This window comes from Callionymus lyra, chromosome 9, assembly GCF_982586985.1.
Source record: "Callionymus lyra chromosome 9, fCalLyr1.hap1.1, whole genome shotgun sequence".
Taxonomy (NCBI): domain Eukaryota; kingdom Metazoa; phylum Chordata; class Actinopteri; order Syngnathiformes; family Callionymidae; genus Callionymus; species Callionymus lyra.
The window spans coordinates 5588678-5608260 of NC_141826.1; the positions used below are offsets into that span (position 1 = coordinate 5588678).

Genomic DNA, 19583 nt, shown 5'->3' on the forward strand with positions numbered 1-19583 from the left:
CATTTGCATATGAAAAACATATTAAAATCGATGTTCTAACGAAATAAATGCTATTGATTGATACACGTTTTCTTGCCCTGCATTGGGGAGATTGAAGTAGTTACATCAGTTCACAAAAAATGATTTAACATACAGACACATTATATTAAGATAACATGTTCAACATAAAAGCACAAGAATATATTAATAATTACAAGAATAAAATAAAAACATCAAAAACAAAGAATAATTATGTATATAATATGTATTTTTTGTGGAGGATGTTGTGAACTTTAGTAAAAAATAAGATGGCCTCAATCAGTAAGAAGATTCACTTAAAAGATACAACAACACGCTGTGGGATGGTCTTTCCATCATTGGCGTGTCAACAATCAAAGCAGGGATGCAAGAACACTCAATTTGGGCCAGCAGTAAGAAATTGTTTTGCAAAAGTTTGTTCCTATCAGGGTTGATTGTATCAATTGGGTCTTTTACGTTGAACTTCCTGTGTCTGAATCACTTTGCATGAACAACTATCTCTATAAACAGCCAAACCACCCCCACAGCGACAGGGACGGGGTTTACCTTCAACTGCGTAGCCAGCAGGGCAGAGTTTGTTTAGATGAGTAAACTCTTCCTCTCTCTGCCATGTCTCTGAAAGACGCAATAAATCTCACTTTTCTCTTGTGAAGAGATCATTCAGAGAAAAGTATTTATTTGCAATGAAGCGAGCATTCAACAGGCCGATGTGCAGCGCCGATGACGTCAAGGAGGCAGTGACAGCGGAGCACAGTGGGACCTTTCGAAGGCTACTCCAGCGGTCACATGGCAAACGTCAGCGCTGTCACACACATCACAGGTAGGAATGTAGCGCAGACATCCTGTGTGTCCGATGACGTCAGAGTCCAGGCGAGCTTCAGCGTTTCCTCTTCTCAATATCTTGCGTAACTCACCCAGTATCCGACAGAGCAGAGTCTGTGTTGATGACAAACGGAGGAGGAAACGTTCGATCAAAACTGTCCTGTTTGAAAACGTCCTCCATCGAATTTCTGATGCTAAACAGAGAGTCAAGATCATACATCTGTAAGGCTTGAGGCATATCCTTTGAGAGATGAACATAATATTAGCATAAATAATTGTGAAAACAGCTTAGTGTAGTCAATTTAAGAAAACATATATAAATAAATGCCCATTATTATCCCCTTTATCTTAAATCAGGTGTAATTTTTGTAAAATCCATCACAAGTTTGGGGGCAGGAGTGGAGCGAAAGTATCATGATGTTCTGTTCTATGTTAGTCTTTGTATCCTTTGTCTTTGTTATTATGTTATTTATCTTTAGACTTAGATTGTATCATCTTTCTCTTTATTTCTCTTTGATCTTGTTGTTGTTCTTATTTTATTTTTATTTTTATTTATGTTTATGAATAATTGCTGTGTCTAATTGGAAAAAAAAAATTCCCGAAGGAGTCCTCCTGAGGGATCAATAAAGTTCTACCTAACCTTATCTAACCTGAGACTGTTATCAAAAAAAAGATGATAATAATAATATCAAAATGTTACATAGTGAGGCTTTAGGGTCCTGTTTATAGGCTGTGATCCGAGGGAACTGGCCATATCCTACAAATTACTTATTTTACAGTTCATTTTGTTATACACTAGACAACCAAAAAACGTATCAATCTTAAATAAACTTTGACTCATGTATGAGAAAATATTTAGGTATTTAATTCATAGAATGTAATGTATTGAATCTTATTTTTGCAGTAAATTCAAAGTTTGACCAGCAGATGGCAGTAATCACCTTCATTTGTGTACTGTAACAAGACGAAGAAGAATAATCGTTCGTGACTCCTTGCAGGAACCCAAGAACAACAATGTTTGTTTAATTCCAAACCAGTTGTATTATGCTCTGGAAAAACAGACGGTGGTTTGCTACAGTGTCTCTGACTTTTGCAAGGTATGTTTTAATAAACACACGTGCGAATGTCACGAGTGTTTTGTTTTTTAACCTGCGTCTATTTCAATTTATAATAATATTTACGTGGATCCAACACGCTTTCTAGACGTGCACGATGACTGTTGTTGCAAGTCATTATGACTGGCATTGACCCTCCTACCACACACACACACACACACACACTTCCTGGTTATGGCTCTGTTGGCGCGGCTGTCAAAGAAACCACTCTCTAGTCTCTTCCTCCACCCACGTCGCTTGTACCGATCCTCTCCCAGGCACAGCATCTCCCGACGCAGCATGGCTTCCCACCCCGCCACGGCGACGACGGACACGACCACCAGGTTCGACTTCCTGGTGATCGGCGGAGGATCCGGGGGTCTGGCCGGGGCGCGGAGAGCAGCCGAGCTCGGCGCGTCCGCAGCCGTCATCGAGGGTAACAAACTCGGGGGTACCTGCGTGAGTAACCCGTTATATTCACACTCCCTTTCTAACTTTAAAAAGTTTGATCCATTATATATAATCTGAACCTTATTAATGTGAGAGGTGATACATGTATATTACATTTGGGAGGTGGCAATACTCCAAGATGGCAAGGATGAGGATCAGCTCCTCTAATTTAAGGTAAAGTAAGGTAAAACTTTAGTGATCCTAAGCGTCCTTGTCAGCGAGAGACGTATGTTTCCTATATCAAGAGGTATCAATGACATGAACAACAGTGGCGGCTGGTGAAAAATATCTCTCTTTGACAGTACATTTTCTGCCTTTAACGTTTTAATAAATGGTTGAAACTAGTGATCTAAAGTTGCGCTCTGCAAACATGCACCGCCAGATAGACAGGGTATCGATGCTTACCTTTATATATTGATATATTATTAATTTTTAAAAATATATATATATATATATATATAGTGAGGTCAGTGCCCGGGGCCTTCTATTGGCCAGCCTCCACTGATAAACAACATTAATATTGGGAAATAATAAGCTGTGCTGGTTAGCTAGTTATGCTTAACAGACCAGGAGGAGCTTTTCAGGTGTATATTACTATTCTAAGTCATCAGAAACAGGTTTGTTGCCAGTAGTGTAAGAAAAAAAAGATTTTTCGTGGTGAAGTGGGACATGAAGATGCATGTGGAGACTTGCCTGGGATCAGGTGAAATGATAAAGTACTGACAGTGGCCTCCTGATACCCCAGTCATGGATTTGCCCTAAGGCATGTTAGCAAAACGATGGAGGCGTTCATCCCCCCCTCCCCCCCGACAAGTTCTGTCATCCACATGAAACCGGTACCTTCAGTCACTGATACTGCAACGTTTTGAAACCAGATCTTATTGAATACACTTGCTTTGGATGTCGTAACAAACCTTCTTCTTACCAAAGTCTTTTCACGTCAACATCAACAGAAAAAAGTGTGTGCTTGGTATGATGATTCACTCTTTTAGTGAGACCTAAAATAATTGTTCAGTATTAAGCCAGTCTGGTTTTTACATATTGTTGAAGGTATAGTATTAGATGTCTGATCATTTTTAGCCTTTTATTTTCATCCATTTAAATGTCGATTTTGCTTATCTTCTGTAGCAAGATGAAATAAAAATGCGCCACATCTACAGTATGTTTTTCAAGCACATTGTGTCACATCTATCGTTTATTGTGGTTTTATATGAATACCTGAAACGTCTTCATTTTTGGACAAAGCAAACATGTTTAAAAGCAGGGAGAAAGGCAGATGGGGAGGAAAGTGTTTCCTTGTTGAAAGTGCGTTAAGAAGGGAAGATGATAATCGGCACATAAAGTCGTTACCACAATGACTCAGCAACTATTTAAACCCATAGATACATTTGGATGACATTCAAAAAACGCTCTTGTAGTGCAATCAGGACAAAATGAAAAAAAAAAGTATATATATTGTCTCTAGCAATCCTGGTTGTCAGAAAAAGTGTAACTGCAAAGCCGTAAACTGTATTTGTATATTAAACAAGATGAAGCATTTTATTGTACCAGTTTCATCTTCCTGCTAAGTTAAAATATATATATATATATATATATATATATATATTAGATTATTATGTATTGGATATGTTCTTATATTCATGTTAATTTGATCAATGTTTTGAACATGCAACTCTTGTAACTACATTTCAATCTAATAATGTGTTCATGTCGTTGTTTCTTAGGTCAATGTTGGCTGTGTCCCAAAGAAGGTACAGTTCTCCACTCATGTTCACAACAAATCATCTGTTGACATAATAATTCATGTTCATTCATAAGACTTTATTGTCATTGTACAGTAGCCCAAACAGTACACAATAAACAAAGAGGCAGAGTGTTAAGTGACATTAATTTAAGTATTCAGTTGTAAGTGAGTAAGTGCTTAAAGTGAGGAGAGTCTTATCGTCAGTTTTATCTCGATGGCTATAGAGGGTGAGGTGAAATAGCATTTTTATATTATAAGAGATTAGTTATTAACACTGTTAATTATTAAATGTTGTATCTTTCTTGTCCTAGGTTATGTGGAATGCAGCCGTCCACGCAGAATATATCCACGATCATAGCGACTACGGCTTTGATGTCGGGAGTGTCAAGTTCAACTGGGAGTGAGTCCGTTGTGTTTAGTTTTTGGCAGCTTTCAATGAGTCGTCACTCCTCTGTCAATGTTGATTAACTTAAACACTGGCGAGAACAAAGACGGAGGCGTGCTCTTTTTAAAAATTATTATGAAGATTTGTAAGAGTAATTCCACATAAGCTGTTGGTGCATTTGAACGTTCTGGTTTTCTTTTTTGTTTATTTTGTTGATGCTTAGGCACGATATCAAGGAAAGAACATATCAACTGAAATGCACAAAGAATATGAAGCAAATTTCAGTTAAGGAGTTGTTTGGCAGGACAAACAGGAAGTACATTTCTAAACATTTTGTGTAGAAATGTCTCTTATGTCTTCATTCTTCGTATTACAGAATCCTCAAGGCCAAACGAGACGCGTATGTCAGGAGACTGAATGGCATTTATGGCAACAATCTTGACAAGGTCTGTAATCTTTCATCCATGTCTATTCGGATTTAAGTTTGAATTTCAATTATCATCAAATCCATTGACAATGTAAAGGGTATGAACATATTTAAGAGGACCATTTAATCTTACTTCTCACATGTTAAATTCAACAACAAGGTTTAGTAATTGAGAGATAATGACCAATAACTAAATGTACTTAAAAAAAATTGTAATGGTTTAAATGTAGGCTTCTATATGTAATGTAATTAAATGTGTTATAAAAAGGCGCTCTTTAATACAATGCACTATTATTATTCACATTTTTTTTATTGACAAGCCTCTTGTTTATTTATATAATAATGTTAGTGGAATGAAAATGTCATATCTTGTAAAAGGATATTTATGATATGACTTTATTTTCAACTCATCATTATTGTCCTCCAGCCAGAATACAGCCAGAAGTTATCCAGAGTTTTGCTAATATTAAATAGCTCAAAATGATTTCCATTTCCAATTTCCTATTTATATGAAATACATTTACATGACAATTTACACATATTTGTTTTACCTATGGCTTTAATATTTTCATTATTATTTCACAGGCTAAAATAGAAAGTATCAGTGGCTATGCCAGATTTACAAATGACACTGAACCCACTATAGAGGTCAATGGCAAGAAATACACAGCGCCTCATATCCTTATCGCCACTGGGGGGCAGCCTTCCGTCGTCACTGATATTCCAGGTTTGTTGCGAAGCTCTTTTAAAACGTAGCGATTTATAATTTTGAACTCAATCGTATTATTCTAATGTTTAATCCAGGTGCAAACCTAGGCATCACCAGCGATGGCTTTTTTGAACTGGAGACTCTTCCAAAGTGAGTTTAACAGAAGTTGACATAGGTTTGAAAAATATCAATCAATCAAATAAGTTTGACTTCTTTACAGGCGGAGCATCGTTGTTGGTGCTGGTTATATTGCAGTGGAAATGGCTGGAATCCTTTCAACTCTGGGCTCCAAGACATCCCTCATCATAAGACAAGGGGCGGTAAGAAGAGCATCATCCGTTTATTTATTCTAAGTTTTATTTTGATTCTGGTTTAATTGATCCTGTGTTTCCTACACTAGGTTTTAAGGAACTTTGATAGCTTCATAAGCTCCAATTGCACCAAAGAACTGCAGAACTCTGGGATAGACTTGTGGAAGTACTCGCAGGTGAAGTCGGTGCTCAAAACAGAAAGTGGGCTAGAGGTGACACTTGTCACGAGAGACCCTGAGAAGAAAAGCGAGGAGAAGATTGACACCATTCAGGGGGTGGACTGTCTTCTGTGGGCCATCGGGCGGGAGCCTAATGTACATGGACTCAACCTTGATCACATGGTAATGCTCTCCTGTAAGGATATATTATTGATATTTAACGTCAGAATAGACTAACACAGCAATGAATGAGATGTGAAATGCATAATATTTCTGGCTCCGCCAAGTGTCAGAACAGTGTAACTGCAATCTCTCAGGACCTCTATTGCCACATTTTGTATTTGTTGACATTTATTTATTTATTTATTATTTATTTTCAGACTCCACTAGATGGCAGTCTCTGCACTATTTCCCTTTGTTTTGAACAGCTGTTCTAATGAAAATCACATTATTTTTAAACTAATGGCGCCATCTACTGACCTCTAAACAACATGACACTGCTTCATGCAGCTTTATCAGCTCATCACTATTAGTTGGCACTCCTGGTTAAAAAAAACTATGACAGGTTTCATGGAATTAGTAGATCGGACCAAAGATTATAACGCAGAGCGTGGCATCTAGAGGCTTTTAAAAATGAATACACTCTATCATAATAAAGTTGATGCTCAACTATATCACTAGTAGTAATCAATGGAGGATTGTTAAAAAATGTTAATGCTGTTTATTTGCTACATTTATTTAAACGGCAATATGCCAACAATGTATATCACAATATATTTCCCCTTATTGTTCGATGAATGAATGAATCATGTCTAAGGAAAATTATAGAAAGAAAAATGATTTTAACATTGTATTGACATTAAACAAACGACAAAGCAGGAACGTAAGAACAATCCTCACACAACAAATGTAGGAAATATAACGGTCCAACAAAATAAGATAAGTATAGTAATAATAATGTAAAGTTTAGAAAGATTACAGTCCACTCTAAGATGTTGTTGGTGGTACACAAGACTGAACTGTCTGATCACCCAGACCTAAAAACAAGTGTTAGTTATGACACTAATGAGCTTACTTGCATAACACGTCAACACTAAGATGATAATAATCTTTGTTTAGATTCAGCACCGTTCATATCACACTCCTTTGTTACTGTTGCCGTCAGTCACGTTGATTTTGAACATTTTCTCTGCACGTCCCAAAAGTGATGTCCTGCTTTTTACCTGTCATTAAGAGTTGGACAGTACAAGGGGTGAATCCCAGGACATGGTGATAGGATCAGTAATCTCTATGTGCTTGGAAGGCAGCAGTAAGTCCAGCTAAGAGAAGACGCACCTGGTCATCCTTTAGAACAAAAGTTTGCTTCACCCAGGAGTCACTGTCCTATTGAAATGCTGCCAATACTATGTTTATAAAGTACTGTTTTACTGCTGATACAATTTGTCAAGGACTGGTATCACAGATCTTAAGATGAGACTGAAAAGCTGCTTATGTCTAAGCTCATTATTAAGTTTCTCATTGGATGATACATATTTTCTTTTTGGTTTAAAATATATATAAATTATGTAGTTATAGTGTAGTTACCAAATCACTTTATACACACACCTACCAAATTATTTGTTTGTCAAATTGAAAGAACAGTGGTTGTAGAGCAAGTTAGCAGCTATACACTGCTGACATCACAAAAGTACAAAATATGAGATTGTAAAATATAGATAAGAATGGAATAGAAATGACAACTAATATTTAAAATATAAATGTATAAGAAAAAAAAGATTGCAAATCAGGTGGGTACATTCTAAAAATGTTACATGAGTAAAACATTGTCTCATCTTAGAAATGGTTTTAAGCCTCTTCACTATGACAGTTCATGTCGCACCATTAAGAAAAGTCAAGGTGAAAAATGAAAGTAGGACACTAGAGCCTGCCAGGTACAGCAGGTAATCCAAGAACAGAGCACTTGTCTGCAGTGCCACCTGGCCAGAGAAGTGACTGATGAAAAGTTGGCAAACTTGCTCAGGGGACAATGGAAGCTTCAGATTAAAGGTGTGGTCATGTCAGGTTTAGACAAAGCTCCTTTTCTAATTTGGGTTTGTCTGCAGAAAAATAACTGTAGGGAGAAGGAAGCATCCCTGCTGCCCACATAGATTCTAATTAATTTAAAATAAAAAAAAACATTTATTGCTTAAAAACCATTGTCTACCGGAAGCTCAGTGTTGCCTGACTCTAAATAATAAAGATACATAGTCAAGGGGAATCTGCGAATGCTATATCAACTTCTTGGCAAGCAGGATCTAAAATTTGAAACATAATCTTGATCAAAACAATGTGTTTTTGTGGTTTCCAGGGTGTCAAGGTGGACAAAAGAGGGCACATCCTAGTGGACGATTTCCAAAACACTAGTCGACCAGGAATCTATGCAGTTGGGGATGTTTGTGGCAAAGCTCTCCTCACTCCTGGTAGGAAATGCCCGTCTGAATCTCAACACTTCCTGTACCCATACATAAATACTTGATGCAAATGTATCATGTATATTGTGTGAAGGCATCTAATGGCAACGACTGTTTACAAATTAATGATATGGCCAAGATATTAATGGCTCAATTATGTGTCGTTTCAGTTGCAATTGCTGCAGGCAGAAAACTAGCTCACCGGATTTTTGAAGGGAAGAAGGACTCAAAGCTGGATTACTCCAACATTCCTACAGTTGTGTTCAGCCACCCCCCTATTGGTACAATTGGGCTGACTGAAGGTGAGTAAACAACAAACTCATTCTATAGACTAACTTAATGGCCTTTTCGGAAAAAACAACGCTATATTTAAATTGTCTTCGTTTATTTGTGTAACAGAAGAGGCAATTCAATCTTATGGGAAAGAGAATATAAAGATCTACAAGACCTCTTTCACTCCCATGTACCATGCTATCACAACCAGGAAGAGCCTGGTGATCATGAAGCTTGTGTGTGTGGGCAAGGAGGAGAAGGTAAGGAGGAGAGCTTTGTTTAACACCTACACACTTTCATAACAGCTTTCATCCAAATGTTGGGTTTAAAAATGTCTGTTCATGGACCTGTAATCATGAAAGTATTTTACTTGTCTTCTAATGTCAAAATATGTAAAAAAAAATATAAGCACTGATTAAAAGTAAATATTTGCAATTAAATTAGCTTTTTATGAATGTGCTGTCTATGAGGATGTTTGTGCATACATTCACTTACCACTTTTACAATTGTATTACCTGCCAGGTTATGGGTCTACACATGCAGGGTCTGGGATGTGATGAGATGCTGCAGGGATTCTCTGTCGCCATCAAGATGGGGGCCACCAAAGAAGACTTTGACAGGACGGTCGCCATTCATCCCACTTCCTCCGAGGAGCTTGTAACTCTACGTTAGAGGGATTCTGTACTTTCATATTTACTTTATTTTGACAAATGAAGATGACTTTTCTATTATAAATGATCACCTTAATGGCCTTTATCTTTCTTTAATTTTAGTCGTTTGTATATGAACATAATTAAATAAACAAATCAAATATATATTGGGAAGGAAGTTATGTGTTGTATTCATATATATATATATATATATATATATATATATATATATATATATATAATGCTTTAAAACTATATTGCTTTATAGAGGTTTGAAAACATGAGTAAAAATAAATGTATTTACCATATAAATGTGTTTCAGTTTTTTCTTCCTTTAAATAACCAGTCTGAAGTGTCTATGTGTGTGCTCTAAAGAAAAGTCAGTCATATTTGGATTTAAGGCAGTAAATTACATTTTTCTAATTACGAAATGTGTTATCTTTTTTAGTTCATTGTTGGATTTGTTTGATTATACATATTGATTAATTAATTAATGTTTTACACCGTTTGAGTGCATTTCTTATCTTTCTCTGTTGTAAAATGAAATGACCTTTCATTTTCGACGAGAAGTAATATCGCGATAGGTGAGGAAATTAAACGGAAACCAATTATGCTCTCACGAGACTTGAAACCTCACCTTGCGTCAGAGATCACGTGTCTCTGTGTTTGTAGCAGTCTCGCTGCCGGTGCAACTATCAGTCGTTCAGAATGCTCGCGCTAAATGCGGTGGAACTGTCGCCATCAAACGGTATAGTTTGCTAAAGAAATGCCGCATATAGGCGAGTTATTAGAAACTATATCAGTTTAATGTTAAAAGGTGATTAATTCATTCTCTCGTGTAGCTTTTGGCGCTAACTAGCTCGGCTAGCTAAGTCCGGGCTCCATGACAGATTAGCCGGTGAATAACCGAGAGATTATTAACTATGGCCGTCGTTTCACGTTATCATTTGATATTCCGATAAACACGAAGCATTCCCAGGAGTAAGTGCTTATGCTGTCACTTCTGGAAAGTGAAGGAGTCGAGCGTCATTCTGTTTGAATGAGGTCAGACAGGCAGTAGCTTATCGACCACTGGTGACGAGTTGTCTTTGACAACATCACAAGTTTCCCCGAACGGTGGTACCGAGTCTAGGTTCTGCCAGGATGTTCACGAGCCTGGCCCACAGACCCTGGCATGTGTTCTGCAGGGTGTCATTGCAGCACCGGGCGAGCTATTCGCAAAGACCCCCGAGGATTCAGCAATGTCACGGTGAGATGGCGGATTTGTTTCCCTTTTCCCCACAGTGTTGCCTTTTTGTGTGTGTGTGTGCGGAAACGACAGATGACACAAACTTACTTTTGTCCAGGTTGGCAAAGTGGGGGGATGTTTCATTTATGGCTCGGACCTCAAGATTGTAGAGCGGCTTCCCAATGGCTGACAAAAGTTCAGTATTACTCCACGTCTGGGGACAACAAAGATGAGCCTCCCAAACCAGCAGGTGATGAAGCTGCAGAAAAGGTCTTATCCAGTGCTGCAGTAGCTGCCCTAAATATAGGTAACATTACTATAATATACTGTGCCTGTGCACATGTTTGAGCATGTTTTATTGGCATTTATTGATTTATGTTTATGTTTTATAGGACCAACGGCTAAAAGGCTATCCAAAGCTGAGACAATTCAGGTCAAAGGTAAGTTAGTAGGTCTACAGACCTTCTATGAAGATACATGTCTAGTTTCACTACTCCTTGATTTATATTGTGTCTTTTTCTTTATTTAGCCAGGTGAGTCCCATTTAGATTCACATATCTTTTAGAAGGGAGCCATGATTCTTATCGTGTGTTGTGCGTTTAAAATGCTTGCATTAACAAGCCTTAGAAGCAGATTCGGCTCTATTCATGTTATATGTAATAACCCTAAAAATATCCTTGAAGTAAGAGCTTATTGAAATATTGTTCACTGATTGTTGCCTAGATGGATAATGTCTTTGTAGTACCATGGTAGAAATCACAGTACAATGTCAGGCTAACTTTAGTAAATAAATAAAATGGAGGAATTCTTTTTACATTGCAATAAAATAAAGGTTCTGTTTTCCTTCTAAAGACCAAAGTGGTCTTACTGTGATGAAGTACACGTTTTTTTTCCAATTTTTATAATAAAGTTTGAGAGTCATGATCATTATTTATTCTTTTATATGATTGATTTTGAATTAAGACTGCTTCATATATCTACAAATATGACTGATGCAGTACAATTCCTGCTTTAACAAAGAATTTGTTTGTCTTCCTTCCATCCTTTTTTCAGTTCGTGCAGTTCTGAAAAAACGTGAATATGGAGCAAAGTACACACAGAACAATTTTATCACTGCTGTGAGAGCCATGAATGAGTTCTGTATGAAATCAAGGTAATTGTAACATTGTTTTACTGTTCATTATTTAAAGTATGAAATACCTTTTTAAAAACACAAATAAAAAAACAATACTATACTGTTGACGGAGAATAACACTGCTGCACACATTCCCTTGAGCTAATGGGAAACGTGCTGTTGTAATTATCTAATAAAGGGTTGCTAGACTTGTTTTTTCAATTTGTTTCTGACTTGATTTTTCTTCTCCAATCAAAGTGACCTTGAACAACTAAGGAAGATCAGAAGACGAAGTCCTCATGACGACACAGAGGCCTTCACTGTGTTTTTGCGTTCAGATGTGGAGGCAAAGTGAGTGTGCATCTTTTCTTCCTCACAGTTCAAAAAAGAAAGAAGGAAAGAAAATATGATTGTTTCTCCTCCATGTATGTGGTGTGTAGTTAGAATTCTTTCTTTTTACGTCACAGTGAACCTTAAAAGCTATAATTAACCAATAGCTTTTTTTGGTGGGTTTGTAGCCCAACACACCTTGTGATGCACCCAGGAATCATATTGATGACATACAGCATTAAGAATTTCCATGTGATTTAATGGGTTAAACATGTTCAATTTTAATTTTTCAAACTATGTTTTCATTATGTTCAGAGCATTGGATGTGTGGGGAAGCGCTGAAGCTCTCGCCCGAGAAAGAAAACTTAGAAAAGAACAAGAGAAAGAATACCAAGAAAGTAAGATTTGAAATGCATTCCTAAGTTGGCAACATTTAAAAAACGATAAATTATAATGTTTTTTTGCTTTGTGTCCTCCAGATATCTTTCGAAACCAACAGTTGTTGAAGGAATATAAAAACTTCTGGGGAAATACAAAGGTGATTATGACCAGGACTTGTGTTCTGCTGCCAGTCTGGTGTTTACGAGACCCTTGTCCCTGAAACGGAGCTCTTTACTATTGTAGTACTACTGACCATCTTGTTCTGAGCCTCTGTTCATGTGCTTATTTATGGAAACACTTTGAGAGTGAAGGAGCGATGTATCAGGTAAGCAACTTGTTTAAAAAGCTGCTACCTGTGCAGTATGATTGGACTGAAAAGAACATGAACAATACCACAAAAATACAAATGCGTGAAAAGTCATGTCACTCAATCAAGCAAGATGGGTACTATTACCTCAGCTCTTTTGCACCTGGTCAGCTGCTTTGTGACGGTCATTTCAAATGCTTAATTAAAGCAGCTCTAAAATGATCAGAGTTTTTGTTTCATTATTTTGAAAGCGAATTATTTCAAACTGTACTTTTTATTACAGCCCCGATCTGGAAAGAGGGGAACATTTATGCAAGGACCAGGAAAAGTTGTCATGGTCGCAATCTGCATGTGAGTTGTTGTTTTGTTTTTTATCCAGGAAGTATTGATTGTGGCAAGGATGTAATATATCTAAACCTTTGTTGGCGGTGTCATTGATGCATTAAAAGGAAAATCGTTTTTATTTGATGAAGTAAATTAACGTACCAAAAAAAAATAATTAAAAATAACTTGGTTCAAAGTCGGCTTTGTTTCTAATAGCTGGTCTTCCTCACATTTAAGACGGCAATATACTTTGTGTAAAAAATCAAGCCTTTCATTTATTTTTCTCTGAACTTGCAAGGTTAAGTATTTCCATGTTACGTTATTTTGTTTTGCAGATTTTAAACGACTTGTTTCATTAAAGGGAAGATTGATTAACTGTCTTGCAATTGGATGTAGTTCTCAATTGTACAGTTGTAGTCAACTTAACAATTAACATATTTCAAGATTTTACCCAAAATGAATGAATGCTAATGCAAAATAACGAGAACGGTGTTAGAAAAAGAAAACAAAGAAATCTTGACTAAAGATTCTTCTATGACTGTGAACTACATATGTAGTGGTTTATAGTTGAGGTGTGGTTTCCCCCTGTTTGACAAGTTCTGTTGTGTTAGCACAGCAATTTAACACTTTCAGAGAACACACTTAAGCTTTCCCTTTTAACCTTTTTGTTACCCAGCTGGTGACACTAGACATCATATTTGAACAGTAGTGCTGTGAACCAGCTGAGCACACCAAAGTATAGACCAAACTAACAGTATTTAATGTAGTAAAATCTTCACCACCATAAAAGAGCATTTTAAACTTTAAATTAATTTTAAAAATCCGCTATTTGAATAGTTTGTAACAACGAATAATTGTTTGATCTTTATTCATAGAACAAATGGTTTAGTAAAACTATGAACTAACGTGACTAGAAGAAGCAGAAGATGTGATACTGGAAGAGGCTCGTCTCACATGAGTCTCCCTCATGCAGCCCATTGAGTTGGTAATTGTTTAAGTGGACATGTGCAGTCACATGATTCGCAGCAGAGTGTTCCTTAATCCCCTAGAGATGCTCATCGTTTAATAAATAAATTCCGGACCGAAGCACAATAATTACACGTTTAAGGAAAACCAAACTTTGTTTTTTTCTTTACATTTTACACTCAACCCAAAAATTGTTCTGATTTAGCTGAGATAATTATCAGTGTGACTTTCTGGGTCAATGTATTTAAGTAAAGAAAACTGCTGCTTGGCACTGTGGCATGTGTGCAACAATGGAAAAAATAATTTCTCAAATGTTTTATTTTGTCCACAGCAATGGCCTGAACTTCGTCTTCAAGCTGCTGGCCTGGGTCTACACTGGGTCAGCTAGCATGTTTTCAGAGGCGATCCACTCACTGGCTGACACGTGCAATCAAGCTCTGCTCGCTCTGGGGATCAGCCAATCAATACGCAACCCTGATGCTGTGCACCCGTAAGCAACCGAGTAATCCTGATAATAATTTGAATTAACTTTGCAGGTGAAGGTCAGATGTTGATATGCAGTGTCGACCTTCTTCCTGATCTTGACACATCTGTTGTCCTGACGGGTTGAACTCAAATGCTTTGGTTGATTCTGGTTTTGTAATTAAAAAAAACTGTACAGAGTTTTAAGAATGTTTTGATGCAAGAACATTTCCCATCTCTTAACTTGTTAGCAACTAATCTCAAGGCCATGTAAATGTAAAAGTATGATGATTGATGCAGACATGACAAGAAGAGACGAGATGAGCATTAAGAAAAAAACATTAAGAAAATTGATCGGCAAATCATTTACATTTTTCGTATTGACATTAGAGTTGACTGACTGTTGTTTGCACTCATTTATTGTAACAAGACTCTCTCTCGCTTCTTACAGTTATGGCTTCTCGAATATGCGGTACATCGCCTCCCTAATCAGTGGCGTGGGTATCTTCATGTTGGGGGCGGGGCTTTCCTGGTACCATGGCATTATGGTACTCCTTCACCCACAGCCAATTGAATCTTTACTTTGGGTAAGTGTGACCTGGATCAAGTCCTGTGATCCTCCTGATGTGTGCTGCTGTGTAAGAGTCGTCCATTGTTGTGTTTCAGGCCTACTGTATTTTGGCCGGGTCTCTGGTCTCCGAAGGGGGTGAGATATTGTCATCAATCAATACTTTGTATGTCTTTATGAAATTAATGTTTACTCTCATGTGCTTTCTCCTCTAGCAACTTTACTTGTTGCTATCAATGAGATCAAGAGAAGTGCCCACAAACACGGAATCTCTTTCTACGAATATGGTATGTTTATATAAGTGACTCGGATTTTATCATATAACACAACATTAAACAATTAAAAATTTTATTTGTCTGCCTGTGAAATTTAGTTAATATGCCATATTTACGGATATGATATAATAAAACCCAATATCAATGAAAGGGTCTATTTTCGATTTTTGAGAAAATTCAAGGATTTTAAGTGCCCCTAGGAAATGAGGAATAAGGTAATAAAAATACTTTAGGATTTTCCAGTGTCAGAAATGTCAACTGTGAAGTTCTCTGCTTGTTTTTGTTAGCTATATAGAAGCTTATTTTAGATGTTTTAAAATAAGTTGCATCTGCTGCAGTGATTTGTTGGTGATTCTATTATGATGATGATTATTATTTATTTTTAATTTTTATCTTTTCTCATCAGTCATGCAGAGTCGAGACCCCAGTACCAACGTGGTGCTGCTTGAAGACACCGCAGCTGTACTGGGAGTGATTCTGGCAGCAGGCAGCATGGGACTGACCTCACTCACAGGTGCTGACACCTTCTCTCTTATTCACACTTTAAACAACCTTATTTTTAAAATCTCTTTTTAAGTCAGTGAAGTCGATTTGAGACTTCATTCTCTATTTTTACTTTTGCTTATATACCAGTTTTTTATCAATTTTTTTAGGTGTGGAGAAAAGTCTTACGATAATTAGTTTATCAATTTTAACATCTGCAGTTTTCTAATAATATTCACCCCTTAGATATTTGTCTGTACACCTGTTACTTGATAAAATGTACTACAAAGAACACCGAAATACTGATGGACAGCCCTCTCATTCAAAACGTAATATTTCCTATTAAAATGAGTCACAAATGTTGAGCTTAAGTTCATAAGGAAACGTTTAAAGTGTTCTACTGCTCTCTTCTCCTGTGACTAAAGATAGGTGGACTTCCTGAGTAAACCTGACCTGTATTTGTTACTATTTTCACCCTGAATTAGAAGGTGTTAACTCTGTACACTTGGTTCCAGCAAACAACTATTTTTGTCTAAATTCACTGACAGGTCTTTCTAAACTGACTGATCTTAAATGCTGTTTATTGGCTTAAGGGAGGAACAACTGTGCTCTGTACTGAGTCTTGCATTCATTCACCATCTTTCTTTCTTTTGATTTCTCAGGAAACCCTTATTACGACAGTTTAGGCTCGTTGGGAGTGGGAACGCTGCTGGGGGCGGTCTCTGCTTTCCTCATCTACACCAACACAGAAGCGCTGCTGGGCCGGTCTATACAGGCGGAGCATGTGCAGAAGCTGACAGAGTTCCTGGAGAATGACCCTGCTGTCAGGTGACACTCACACATTCCCTCTCTATAACACAACACAATGTAACAGCTGAACGTTTGTTACCACAGCAGTTGTACTTAAGTTTCCGAACGTATATGTTTGAATTGTGAGCAGAGCCATCCATGACGTGAAGGCCACCGACATGGGTCTGAGTCAGGTTCGTTTCAAGGCAGAGGTCGACTTTGATGGCAGAGTTGTGACGCGTTCCTATCTGGAGAAACAAGACATCGACATAATCCTCAACGTAAGTTCAATTTTAATTTCCGGACTATAGTAAAATCGTAGTACCGAAGTAGGAAATGCATTTCTTTTGTGATATGTTCAGGTCTAACTTCTTGGAGTCTTGTGTAACTGATATTAGATAAACAAAGACTTTTATTAGCTGCTTTAAGGGAGTTAAGTGTTAAACAGTTGAGTTACACTGAGTCAGATCTAATGATGCTATTGTTTGTGTGATTGATGATCAACATGTTCTCATTGACAATAATTGCTCCTGTAGGAAATCCAGCTGGTCAGGACTCCCGAGGAGCTGGAGAACTTCATGCTGAAACACGGAGAGAACATCATCGATACTCTGGGAGCTGAGGTGGACCGTTTGGAGAAAGAGCTCAAGGTAAACATTGCAACCAATTATTCATCTGTCTTTATTTAAACATCATTTTTATGTTTCACAGCAAAGGAATCCCGAGGTCCGCCATGTGGATTTGGAGATCCTATAATGGAGACTTAAAGTCCTGGCTATGCTTCATGAACAACCAGGAGTAGCTTCTGTATTCTTCTATGACGGCACAAATGTTCAGGTCTTACTGTGAAACAGTCCAGACACTTGCACCGATTCCAAGAGATCTTCTCTCGTTCATCATTTTGCCGATCAATTCAAATTCATATTCTTCAAATGAATGTGTTATTTAGAATCATAAATATTTATAAACCTGGGTTTGTTTTGTGATTAATTCAAACACGACCCCAGACTCTCACTTACGGTTTCCTTCACTGAAGGGAACTTGATTTGTTAGATAATTCTAGTGTAGTTTTATTTTTTAAACATAATGCTGACTTTCTAAACTAATAGAGTGCTTGTTATATTATTATTTAAGTACAAATATATGCCGAGTTAAAATGTCCTCAACTCAAACAAATTACAATGGGAGTAAATACCCCAAAACCCCCAGTTTTAATGATGGTCACATCGTGTCATGAAGAACAGCAGAAGCTACTTGTCAAGTATGTGCTTCAAAAAAGTACCATTTCATTTTCCAACTCAAGAATGTTCAGTGTCGACATGTACAGGATTGATGTTCAAAAAACTCTTAAGAAACGTTAATGACACTCTTCCTCTGTCAGTCCAGAAACTGGTTATCCAGTCATTTGACCTCAGCGGGACGAAGTACGTTTAAATATATATTCTCTATATTTTTTTTGAAGGAGTTACTAGTGTCATGTTTCTTCTTGTGATGTTGATGCAGCTGAAGGAATAAATTTGAATAATTTATTGTTATTTCAGTGTCTGGTTTAGATTTATTTGTCACTGTTCGTTGAAGCTTCATTCCAAGTCTATGTGAGATCATAGCGAGCACCAGGTTAAACTCAAGGCCCAGCAGGGATTTGAATGCTAAAAAAAAAAAAAAAGTATGTTTTCATAGCTTAATTACTATTTTTGGATATCATTTGAGGCTATTTTAGTCTGATAATAAAAAGAAAGACTAATCATGTTCAAAACCTTTGTTCCCTGTTTTAAGCTATTAAATATGTATAATTATTATCCATCCCGAGAGTTTAAATGGGTTTAATATTTTGGCCTCTTGCCTGATGGAGTTTGACACCCCCCGATAGATTATTTTCTGTAAGTAACAATAATTTCCTGAAGAGTCTGAGATGGAAGATTTCCTGATCCTCGGCAAAATGGAGCAGCAGAGACCGATAAGAGATCTTATTTTGGTTCAGGTACAGACCTCAATGGGAGACCAGATGGATTTTTTTTTTCCACATTCCTTTTTAAGCTCATGAGTAGTGACGGTTTGATGAAGCTTCATGAAGCAGTGTCATGTTGTTTAGAGGTCAGTAGGTGGCGCCATCAGTTTAAAAATGATGTGACGTTTCATTAGAACAGTTGTTCAAAACAAAGGAAAATAGAGCAGAGACTGCCATCTAGTGGACTCGGAAAATAACGACACTGCTTCATGAAGCTTCATATGACCATCACTTCTCATGAGTACTTTTCGTACAGCTAAAAGACCGACGTCTCTAAATACAAATGACATTTGTAGAAGGCTCTGAGATAAGATCATCCACAGGACCCTCGGAAGAGGCGACTCGAATGTGGGAGCAGCTCACTGGATGAAGGGCTGACATTTATTTTAGACTTGAAGGATAGCAGGTTATAATGTTATAATTTTCAATAAAACCCGTGTCTTTTAAAAAAAAAATGTAATACAATATTTAATTTTATGTATTTTTGGAATATTATAATCCAACAAAGTTAATATTAATCCATTTTAAATTAATTTTGAAGGCATTTTATTTGCCATAAACCGAGATTGAGATGTTCTGCGCAGGTCCGTGATGGGATTTGAACCCACGTCGGTTGGAGGTTGCAGTTGTAAGGACTGGAGAAGGGGGGCACTCTCTCTTGTAGGCTGACGTCAATAAAAACAGTCATTTCCAGCCAGTCTGCGCATTGACCGAGCGTTCAAAACATTACGCACGGCTCGACAGCTGGACCACTAAGACCTCTCGACCGAATCGAGCTGGAAAACGGACGAGAACGTGGACGAGACGCGTTTGCAGGTTTTTTTCACCGTTAAATGTTGTATCATTTTGAGTGTTTT

The 19583-nt window shown here is 37.3% G+C and overlaps 2 protein-coding genes across 3 annotated transcripts; both read left to right on the forward strand.

Moving 5' to 3' along the window:
• Positions 1-1798: 1798 nt before the first annotated feature.
• On the forward strand, positions 1799-9734 carry gsr (glutathione reductase). 2 transcript variants are annotated; one of them, XM_087799142.1, is made up of 13 exons: positions 1799-1937; positions 2213-2393; positions 4109-4135; positions 4440-4528; positions 4890-4959; positions 5526-5667; positions 5745-5799; positions 5870-5969; positions 6050-6301; positions 8466-8577; positions 8739-8870; positions 8968-9101; positions 9364-9730. In XM_087799142.1, the coding sequence occupies exons 1-13, from the start codon at positions 1885-1887 to the stop codon at positions 9511-9513; spliced, it is 1497 nt and encodes a 498-aa protein (XP_087655268.1). In that variant the 5' UTR covers positions 1799-1884; the 3' UTR covers positions 9514-9730. The 2 variants fall into 2 exon arrangements, with proteins under 2 accessions (XP_087655268.1, XP_087655267.1); XM_087799141.1 differs by lacking the exon at positions 1799-1937 and having other exon boundaries at positions 2130-2393; positions 9364-9734.
• Positions 9735-10167: 433 nt separating this feature from the next.
• On the forward strand, positions 10168-18253 carry slc30a9 (solute carrier family 30 member 9). The gene is made up of 17 exons (XM_087799424.1): positions 10168-10740; positions 10838-11026; positions 11112-11159; positions 11773-11872; positions 12092-12184; positions 12479-12561; positions 12643-12701; positions 13135-13202; positions 14473-14631; positions 15055-15190; positions 15270-15309; positions 15387-15458; positions 15853-15960; positions 16592-16757; positions 16870-16999; positions 17255-17368; positions 17430-18253. The coding sequence occupies exons 1-17, from the start codon at positions 10635-10637 to the stop codon at positions 17472-17474; spliced, it is 1716 nt and encodes a 571-aa protein (XP_087655550.1). The 5' UTR covers positions 10168-10634; the 3' UTR covers positions 17475-18253.
• Positions 18254-19583: the final 1330 nt, after the last annotated feature.